This window comes from Rhamphochromis longiceps, linkage group LG13 (assembly GCF_057381845.1).
Source record: "Rhamphochromis longiceps isolate RC_006_pf linkage group LG13, R_longiceps_female_GT1.1, whole genome shotgun sequence".
In the NCBI taxonomy this organism is placed as follows: domain Eukaryota; kingdom Metazoa; phylum Chordata; class Actinopteri; order Cichliformes; family Cichlidae; genus Rhamphochromis; species Rhamphochromis longiceps.
In genome coordinates this window covers 13,539,507-13,550,357 of record NC_140569.1, presented here as the reverse complement: position 1 = coordinate 13,550,357, position 10,851 = coordinate 13,539,507, and the positions used below count along the sequence as shown (strand labels likewise).

Here is a 10,851-nt window from a genome sequence, read left to right as displayed (position 1 = left end):
CATCTGACTAGGAGTATATAAAGAATAATTGCTCCACAAGGTAACAGAGGTGGATAAATGCAATAAGTGCATGCTAAAACAAATGGTGTTGATTAGTGAACATGGGGAGAAAAGGACCACCTTCTGTCATCAGCTGGTTATATTACAAGCTGTATCTCTTCCTCTCTTTACTTCTCCTGCCTCTCTTTCCAGACAGTGTACTGGGGATGTTTTGAGACATTTGGGGAGGATGTGACTTATTTAGTTGATTACTGCAAGGAGAGGAATATGTCTTTTGATATGGAAATCACACATCCCCTCCAAACTCGTATTACTCCATGCCTAAAAAGCACAGCAGGAATTGTGCATATGTTTAGAAGTTACATCAGCAGTTACAGGCACTAAAGAAGCTGAGCTAAGTGTGTCCTTAAATCAATTTCCAAGATTTGTCAGGCTGACATATGGCAATATATAAGCAAAAAGCTTAAAAAACAAAAATTAAAAACATTATATATATAAGATCTAGGCTTGTCATTTTACTGTGATGTTCTTATATGAATTTTATTGTTTTATTTTATTGTGAAACTGAGTATTTTTCCAGTTTGGTGTCTATATCCTGCTTTTAAGACAGAGAAAAAGATGTAAATAATTTACTATTTCTGTATGAATTTGTAGTGTTTCCCAGTGCAATCTGTGGAGCTTATAAATCGTAATAAATCCCTTGCTGATGGGGCTGCCTCCTGGCAATCAATAATAACCTCTGCTGGCAGACAGTCAGTGGAACCACGCCCTGCAACACACACGCATGCACACAGACCAGCAGACAAATGCTTCTGCTGTAAGCATCCACATGTGCTCACATTCCCATCAGCTTTATTACATATACACATTAAAGTGAGGTTAGAGTGAAGAGAACATACCCGGCTACAGATTAAAGTGTGAAGCGCTGTGTAATCCTTCTCTCCTCTCACTCCGAGGACTGGAAGTTGTACATGGGGGATGCTAGAGTGATAAAAGGATGACAGAGAGGAGGAGGAGGATGGTCTTGACTTGAGGACATCATATGTCACTGGTGAGAAAGCAAATAATCCAGTGTGAGCTCTCTCTGTGGCATTTAGGATATCTTTATTGAAAGTGACTCCTTATTCAAGATTCAGTCCAAATATTGCAAAGACTCCAGGAAAAAAAATTCACAGCTCTTTTTGATAAAATTTAATCTGACATTGGCTGCTTTTTCCACTATTTTTTTCATTTGTATCTGGCCACCTTCAGAGGATTTTTTAAAGACACTTGACAACTATGAATCATTCAAGCATAATAAAGGCCCCTAACTTAAAGGATGAGTCAGTGTTATGTCTACAGAAGACAGACAGCTTAGCAAATAACCTATTTTGAGGCTTTTTGCTACTAGCAGCCTGTCGTAAAAACATCTTATTTGGTCCCATTTCTTTAGTTGAATTTATGAAAATTGCCAAGGATAAGACATTTTATTTCGATAGGTATAAAATAGAATTTTGGCAGCAAAAAGGTGATTCTCAGAGAGCTTATATCAGCGTGGTGTACTGTCTGTATGCCAAAGTACACAAGAACTGGACTGAAAATCAGTGGCACCATATCTTATGGAGTCCAAATTTGAAATTTTTGGCTAAAACCATCATCAGTATGTATGAAGGAGGTCATGAGAGCAGTACAACAGTAAGTCCTTACAGTTTGGAGCTGAATTTCACCCAGTGGTGTTGTGGATCTTTTCAAAATTGATGAAATTACAAATGGAGAAAAGTATCATAAGATTTTGATCCACGATGGATAGAAAAGATAGCTAGAAAGAAAAGCTTTGAATGTCCTTCAAGAAGCTTGGAGAACTATTCCTGAAGACTATTTAAAGAAACTACAAGAACGCTTACAGGTCCTAAGGTTTTCACACCTGCAACGTTTAGTCCATTTAACTTAAACTGTGGGTCATTTTCCCACTTGGTGAGACTCACTTGGGATGCAAACCAACACAACCTTTGGATGATGATCTCAGTCCAGTTCCAAACAAACTCCGGAGTGGTTTGTGACATTACTGAGCTAAACACCTTCCCTTAGCCATGTGTGCTCTCCATTCTGGGATGCAGCAGATGGGCAAAGGTCACTACAAGCTAGCAACTACATGTGAAATAAGAGTCAATTCTCAGTGTTTTCCTATTGTCTAGAACACAGTACCTTCTTCCTGTATTTACTTTTGATGCTTCCACCCCAGACACATCTGGCAAATAAGCGAACTGAACAGTTTGTAGCTTTTTACTGAACATGTATGTTTGTACATGTTTGAGAAATTCACGATCAATATATCAAGACATTTCCACAGTACTAAGTAAGATAATTGATGAATAGCACATTCATTTTCTTTCAATTAGACTGAAATTTAAATAAACTTAAATTAGACTTAATGATATTAATGGCTTAATAATCAGCAACTCAGAGATTGCCCTCTAACTCTGTGATGTTATTATAGCCTGACCTGTATTTTCAACTGAGTCATGTTTTTACATGGTTTCACTGTTGGTGAACAGCGTGATTGTGCTTGTCAGGAACAGGAGAGAGAAAGAGCTGGTTAACAGCAATATACACCCCAGAATAAAGAACCTGTTGTTTAGGGGGCAATCGTAGCAATCCCTGCCTCTCTGTGCCTCTGTCGGCTGCTCATTTGCTTTTTCATTTGTTCTTTCATTCTTTCTATGCCTCCCTGGTTTCACTGTTCCTCTGATATCACATTGTTTTTTCACCCTCCCTACCTTCCTCATTTCCCACTGTCAGTTTCTCTCTCCTCTCTGCGTCTCACCCTCCACTCACCCCACCCCTCCTTCTGATCTCTCATTCTGTGACACCCAGGGTTTTTTGTTCCCATTTTCTCCCCTTTTCTGTGATTCACTTTCTCTCCCCCTGCCTCATTAGCTGGATGCTTCATTGGTGGAGCGCTGTAGCTTGTTGAAGCCGAAAAAGGCGTGGTCTTCATGTCTTTTTGAAGTCTGTCTATGCCGAATCGTTACACGGATATTTCAGTGGTTACTGGTTGAATATTTTTTGGATTATGTCAAGCTTGCGTGCATATCTGTATACTTGTTTTTCCTGTCTCGTGCACACATTTTTATGCACACACCTTAACTCAACCAGTCAGTCTGTCAGACAGTCAGGGCTTGGTACAGTTCTGTTCTGTTCCAGTTTCCAGTAAGCTGATCCTGTTGGCAAAGGCTAGTGGGAGACTTCCTTTTCTGGAAGGACCTGATGCATCGTGTTAATGATCCTCTCTCTCTTCCACCCTATTTCTTTCTCCCTCTCTCTCTCTCTCCCCGTCTCTCTGCTGGCCTGTTCGAGGAGAGTCTCATTTCATATTACAACGTCTGGGCAGGGAGCGACAGCAGAGATCATCCAGCCGGCAGAGTGAAGTGGATCACACCCCCTTTTCAACCTATTGCTCTCTCTCTCTTTCTCACACTATTTTTACTCTCGTCTTTCTCCTACTTTACGCCTTAATCACTGTTTTTTTGTCTTTTCTTTTTCTGTCTCTCTTCCCATGTAGCATTTTTGTGTGTCTTTGCCTCTTTCTGAAAGTGTGCCTCTAGACTCCACGCTCAGGTAGGCAGCACGACACCAAGTCAGGAATACACTCCTTCAGTCTACTTCTCTATCTATCTTTTCTTTCTTCTTGCATCACATATATCAACATCCTCCACCTCTTCATCTTCCTTCTCCATCTCTATTTCTCCACTTTCCTCCTGCCTCCACACCCTGCCTCAGAGCGCGTTGGAGAGAGTCGCCAATTGCGCACAGAGAAGGCAGCAAGTGGGAGTGGACCTCAGTGAACGTGCTTGCAAGTGTGTGCGAGTGTTTGTGAACGTGGAGAGGAAGAGGAGAGAAGAAGAAGAGGGGGGGGAGGAGGAGGGAGTGAGCATCAGCACAGTCCTCCCAGTCTCTCCTCGCTTCACGCACACTCCCACTTTGCATGGAACAGTCCTTCTTTCACTGCTTCTAAATGGACATTTCTGTGGCAGCGTTTAAGCAGTGAAGACAGCAGCTGCTGCCACTCTACTCCATGAGCTCCTACATGCTGGATTAAAAAAAGTGAAGAGAGGGGAAGAACAGTGGGAGATCTCTGAATATGAGTGAGGAAGCTAAGGAGAAAGCAGGCGGCGGGAAAGGAGCCCATCGCAAGAAGAAAGGCAAAAAGGTATGAGAGAGGAAGCGGTTTCTTTGTCTTGGTGTGCCTGGCTTGTCACTGGATCATTTACTTTAGGCTTAGCTAGTGATTTTTCATGTGGAAGTAAAAGGTGGTTGGATGAGGTGAGATTATGGGTGAGGTTCATGAACCAATTGCAAACGGAAAGTAAAGGTGTGTCTAACCACGTTGTTGAAAACGATCTTTTTTCTAGAGCAGATTTTTTCAGATGTTTAAGACTGAATATTATGTTAATTCTCCCATGAAGTGCTCACAGATTTATTTATTTTTCTACTGTCTACGACTCTGTCACGAGAGAGAAATGTTTGTTTAGCCTTACCTGGAATGCTTCCAAAGCCAACTGAAATGCGCCTGTCAGTCATTGGTTATAACCCTGACGTTGCAACTGGTCTGCCTGGTTGTTTTGCTGTGGCTGAGGGAACAGTTGTATGTAAAGTGCAGAGAGAATGTGTGTTATGGAAGAAAGGGGATGTCCTCAGGGGTTAGGGTGGGGGCAGTATAATGCACGGATTGCACAGGCATCTGTCGTAAAGCCAAACTCCTTCACAGCTGTGTATGTGCGTGTCTTTGTGTTACCGTGTGAATGTGTGTTTATCTGAGAGACATCTACGTAGTCATCCTGTTATGATCCGCTGAAGTAGCTATTATGGTTTTTGATTGAAGGTGTTCACCACAGAAACAGGTCGTGACTTATGAAATGTCGGTAAGTTTGTTTGCGCACATGTGTATACTTATCTTTGATTTTCCGCTTGTGGTTGGCAGTTAAATATCTTCAGTGTGTCTGTTGGTGGTGGAACCATTATTAAAACACTTCTCTCTTCTTTGCTTCCCATGCTGGTGTGTTAATGTTAGTAGCCTATGATGAATATGTTCTGGCACTGAAAGCAAGTGATCAGTGCAGAATACACACTTCGGGGCACCAAACACACAAATTGTTTTCCAGATTGTTTGAGCTGCTTAAGAGCTAATACAAGATCTGAGGTAGCCCCCAAGATCAGGGATGTAACAGAGAAGAGCTACAGCAGATTTTAGCTATACGTTTTACACAGTGAGCGTGCCTGTTGTTGAGAAGAAATGTATTCTGTGCTTCTCATTAAATAATTTATAGCTGCTGTAATATGTACCACCCTCAGTGGTAAAGCTGTCAGTCTGGCTACTCATGAATAGCGAGAGACACAATTTTCAAATTGCAGACTTCAGTAAATACAGTAGTGTTGAATGTAGAGAAATGGCATTTATCTATAAAATCGTGTATGGTTTAATGGTTACAAATTTGAATTACATATGGTAATACATCTTCACGAGGGCTAAAATGATAATTCTATTCGTTCTTATGGAAGCAAAACGTTACATTCTGCTGGGAAAGATGAGGCCTAGCATTCATGCAGATGTTAATTTGACAGTATCACAAGACCACCCGACTCCCCATCCCCCTGCCAATGGCAATGGCATTCCCTGACGGCAGTGGCCTGCCTCAACAGGAGACTCTGCCCCACCACACTGCAAAAACTGTTGAGGATCGGCTGGAGAAACACAACAGGAGCCCAAGGCTTTGACCTGGCCTTCAAACTTCAGATTCCAATCCAATTAAACATCAACAGGATGTGCTGGAACAGGCCATGTCTATGGAGGCCCCACCAGGACCCAAAGTACCTGCTTCCTGTGTCTGGGGGTCAGACACTACATGTTCGAACATGTTGATGTCCTAGCACATCAAAGCTGCTTTGGTGGCAAAAAGAGAAGATACAAAATATTAGGCAAATAGTTAAATGTTGTGTCTCAGTAGTGTGCCACAAGGTCTAAGGAAACATTAGTGATTATATTGTCAAACACCCTCCCATGACATTTTCTGGAGGGCAAGAGGATCACTATCATCAGTAATGTTGCAAATGAGGGTTTTGCTTTTAATATCACCAGATACATACAGAATACATCATTTATATTACATAGAAACTGTGTCTCAGCTGAATAAGTTCAAGAATATCAGTTATTCAAATGAGCCTCACAAATACATGATGGGCTACACTCTTCTTCTTCACACGGAGAAATTGTGATTTTAAGCAAAATCGTAAATATCAGTTTGGAATATGCAAATATAAGGAAGAGTCTCCATCTCCAACTCCATTTCACAACGGATTAAGATAAAGCGCGTTTGGTTAAATTCACCAATAGGATTATGAGCGAGGCCTTAAGTTCTCTGTTGACATATTTTCCCCAACAAGACTCAGTCCATTATCTCTCTCACACAAGCTCCAGACTGCAGCCATGCAGCTGAAAACTGCACACCAAAAGAAGAATGCATATTAATGCTTTTTACATATGTATGCTGTTTAGTCGTTCTGCGAGCACGTGTGCAAGTGTGTGTTCGTTGGCTGTGCGTTTCTCTGCGTGAGCATGCGAACGCCAGATAAATATGCCAGATGTGTTAATGATTGTAGCCATGGCAACCAGTCTCTCTTCTAAGCAAAAGATGTCGAGGGTGAGAGCAGAGGGAGAGGAGCGAGGAGAGTGAGTGAAGAGGGGGTAGACTGGTGAACTTGGTGGCCAGAACAGAATTAATTTTTCATGAGGCAGCTGCTGTGATGGGTGAAGCTCAAGGATACAATCAAACATGGCAAAGGATTCTGGGAAGTAGCTAGCCGGTCGTCACGGCAAAGCTACGAGAGCGTCTCTCAGCATGGGCCCGAAAAAAGTTCTGTCAGCCGAGGAAGGAGACGATATTAAGAAGTCGCTGGAGTTTATGACAGAGGAGATTTCTACTGTCAAACTGCAGCAGAAAGCCATCCTGGACCTGGTCGAGGAAGTTAAGGCTCTCCGCATCCAGAACGCCGAGAAGGATCGGCGGCTGGCGTACCTGGAGAACAGAGTGGCGGATTTGGAGCAGTACACCCGGATGAACGATGTTATCATCACGGGGCTTCGCATCAAACCCCGGTCATACGCCCGGGCGGTCGCCACTGACAATGTAGGAGGGCCAGGAGAGGAAGATGTCAACTCCACGGAGCATCAAGTGGTTACCTTTCTACGGTCCAAAGGTGTGGAAGTGGATTATAACAACATTGAGGCTTGCCACCCTCTACCCCGAAAAAAATGACAGTAACAAACCAGCCATCATTGTGAGATTTGCAAACAGAAAACAGAAAACAGCACTGTTAAAACAAGGAAGGAAACTGAAAGGATCCGATGTCTTCATGAACGAACATCTGATAAAAAGAAATGCGGACATTGCCAGGAAAGCACGTTACTTGAAGAAACAGGGAAAAATTCAAAATACATGGACCACCAACTGCAAAGTATTCATTAAACTGAATGGAACACCGGAACAAGCCAAAGTGTTGGTCATCAGAAATATGGAAGAGCTGGACAAATACTGAGGTCAACTTACTCTGGAGGTATGAATACACATGTGACGTGACACACAACACAACACATGGCACAGTCCAAAAGAACTTCATCTGCATCCGGCAACAATATCAACATGACTCATTGGAATTCTCTTTATGATAATCTGGAACTGAGAACATTTCGATACACAGACCATAATGTTCTAGACTTAGAAAAGGATATAGACCCGGAAAATAATTTCTTCTACAACATCAGCTGTAACTGCTGCTACTTCACTGATGAACAGTTTAAGCACACCATCAACACGGAAAATAAATTATCAATAATCCATTTTAATAGCAGAAGTCTGTATGCCAACTTCAACAATATAAAGGAATATCTAAATGAGTTGACAAATCCATTTGGAATTATTGCCATTTCTGAAACATGGATCAATGCGGAGAAAGGAATGGACTTTGGACTGGAGGGATATGAAGTGAATTTTGTAAATAGAAGGAACAAGAGTGGAGGGGGAGTAGCTGTGTATGTGGATAAAAACCTAAACTACAAGGTGGTAGAAAGTATGACAACTGTAATTGATAATTTACTAGAATGTATAACAATTGAAATTTATAAGGAAAAAGAAAAAAATGTAATAATTAGCTGTATATATAGAACACCTGGCTCTAGTATTCAAGTATTTAATGACTTCATAGAGGAAATATTCTCTAAAACAAATCAAAAAGTTATGTTTATCTGTGGTGATTTTAATATTGACCTGTTGAATCCAAAAAAGCATAAAATGACCGACGAATTCCTAAACACTATGTACAGTTTGAGTTTACATCCTAAAATAACCAGGCCTAGCAGAATTACACCACATTGTGCCACCTTACTTGACAATATTTTCACTAACAATATGGAAAACAACATTGTGAGCGGAATATTAATTAATGACATCAGTGATCACCTACCAGTTTTTACAGTTTATGACACTAATTATAAGAAAAATCAGCATGAAGAACAACTGAGATACAGACGTGTAAGGACAGAAGAAACTATGACTGCATTTAAGAACGATCTATTAAATCAGGACTGGGACAAGGTGTACAAAGAAGCTGATATTGATATTGCATATGGCATATTTTTAAGAATATTCATGGAGTTGTACGATAAAAACTGTCCAACAATAAAATACAACAGAAAGCACAAATATTCAGATAGACCATGGCTCACTAAGGGTTTACAAAATGCATGTAAAAAGAAAAATACACTCTATAGGGAATACCTAAAACAAAGAACAAAAGAAGCTGAAAATAAATATAAAAAATACAAAAATAAGTTGACCAATATTATACGTGTATGTAGAAAGGAGTATTATAGTAAAATATTGAACAACAATAAACATAATATGAAAGGAATATGGGATGTTTTAAACGGTATCATTAAAAATAATTCTGGACAACAAAGTTATCCACAATACTTTATCGATAATGGCAATATTATGGAAAACACTGCTGATAAGGTCAACAGCTTTAATCATTATTTTGTAAATATTGGACCAAAACTGGCAGAACAAATTCCTGAGTCACTGCCATCAGTAGAATGTAGTGAAAACCTGATTGATAGGAACCCTAACTCAATGTTCCTCACATCAGTGGAGGAAAAAGAAATAATTGACATTGTACACATGTGTAAATATAAAACATCCACTGATTGTAATGATATTGACATGAAAATCGTCAAGAAGGTCATTGAAGGAATTGTAGGACCTCTAACATATATTTGCAACTTATCATTTCAGACGGGAAAAGTGCCAAACAAAATGAAAATAGCTAAAGTTGTGCCGCTGTATAAAACCGGGGATAGACGCCACTTCACAAATTACAGGCCTGTTTCTTTACTACCACAATTCTCCAAAATCCTAGAAAACCTGTTTAATAAACGATTAGACAAATTCTTAGATAAATATAAATTACTCTCTGACAGTCAATATGGATTCAGATCAAAAAGATCAACATCTCTGGCATTAATCGAATCAATTGAGGAGATTACGAATGCTATAGATCAGAAACAGTATGCAGCTGGAGTATTTCTGGATCTCAAGAAAGCATTCGACACAATCAATCATGACATATTAATTAATAAACTGGAACGGTATGGGATTAGGGGGGTTGTACTGCAATGGGTGAAAAATTATTTAAGTGACCGGAAACAATTTGTGAAGCTGGGTGTCCATTCCTCATCATGCTTGGACATTGCTTGTGGTGTTCCACAAGGCTCTGTACTGGGTCCAAAATTATTTATTATTTATATAAATGATATTTGTAAGGCATCTGATATATTAAAATTAGTATTATTTGCAGATGACACAAATATTTTTTGTTCTGGGGGGAATCTAAAGGAGCTGCTGGATACAATTACTTCAGAAATGTGCAAAATTAAAAAATGGTTTAACAGGAACAAACTATCGCTAAATCTAAGTAAAACTAAAATTATCTTATTTGGGAATTCCCTTAGAAATGCACAAGTGCAGATTCATGTAGATGGTGTGGAAATTGAAAGAGTACTTGAACATAAGTTTCTTGGTGTGATTATAGATGATAAATTAAACTGGAAGTCTCATATAAATCATATACATAACAAAATTTCAAGAAGTGTCTCAATCTTGAGTAAAGTAAAACACATTCTGGACCACAAATCACTCCACATTCTCTATTGTTCCCTGATTGCACCGTATTTGAATTACTGTGCAGAGGTTTGGGGCAATACTTACAAATGTTCGCTATCATCAATCTTTATATTACAAAAAAGGGCCATAAGGATAATCCATAAAACTGGTTACAGAGATCATACAAATCCACTATTCTTAAAATCAAAAATTCTAAAATTCACAGATCTGGTTCATTTTCTCACAGCACAAATTATATATAAAGCAATAAATAACCTGCTTCCTGACAATATTCTAAAAATGTTTTCTAAAAGGGAACGGGGATACAATTTGAGGGGGGAATTAAATTTAAAACATCCTCGTATCCGTACAACATTAAAAAGTTTTTGCATCTCTGTGTGTGGAGTGAAGCTGTGGAACAGACTAAGTAAAGATATGAAGCAATGTCCAAGCATGGCGCAGTTTAAAAAGCGGTTTAAGGATATGGTTTTTACAGGGTACAGGGAAAAGGTAGAGATTTGATAGGGTGTTCTTGTCTAATATTTTCATGTGTGTGCGCATGCACGGGTTTGTTGGTATGGGTATATATGTATGTGTATGTGTATGTATGTATGTATGTATGTATGTATGTATATATATATATATGTGTATATGTATA

At 39.6% G+C, this 10,851-nt stretch overlaps 1 protein-coding gene and 1 pseudogene across 1 annotated transcript in view; both read left to right on the top strand.

The window, feature by feature from the left end:
* Positions 1-3,397: 3,397 nt before the first annotated feature.
* The window catches only part of LOC146655470 (ankyrin-3-like), a 123,800-nt gene continuing 116,346 nt past the window's right edge, over positions 3,398-10,851 (top strand). Inside the window, exons 1-2 of the mRNA XM_085427787.1 lie at positions 3,398-3,597; positions 3,760-4,189. Of these exons, the coding sequence (XP_085283913.1) occupies positions 4,121-4,189 (69 nt within the window). The 5' untranslated portion in view covers positions 3,398-3,597; positions 3,760-4,120. The remainder of the gene's footprint in view (positions 3,598-3,759; positions 4,190-10,851) is intronic.
* On the top strand, positions 4,959-8,180 carry LOC146655471 (uncharacterized; annotated as a pseudogene).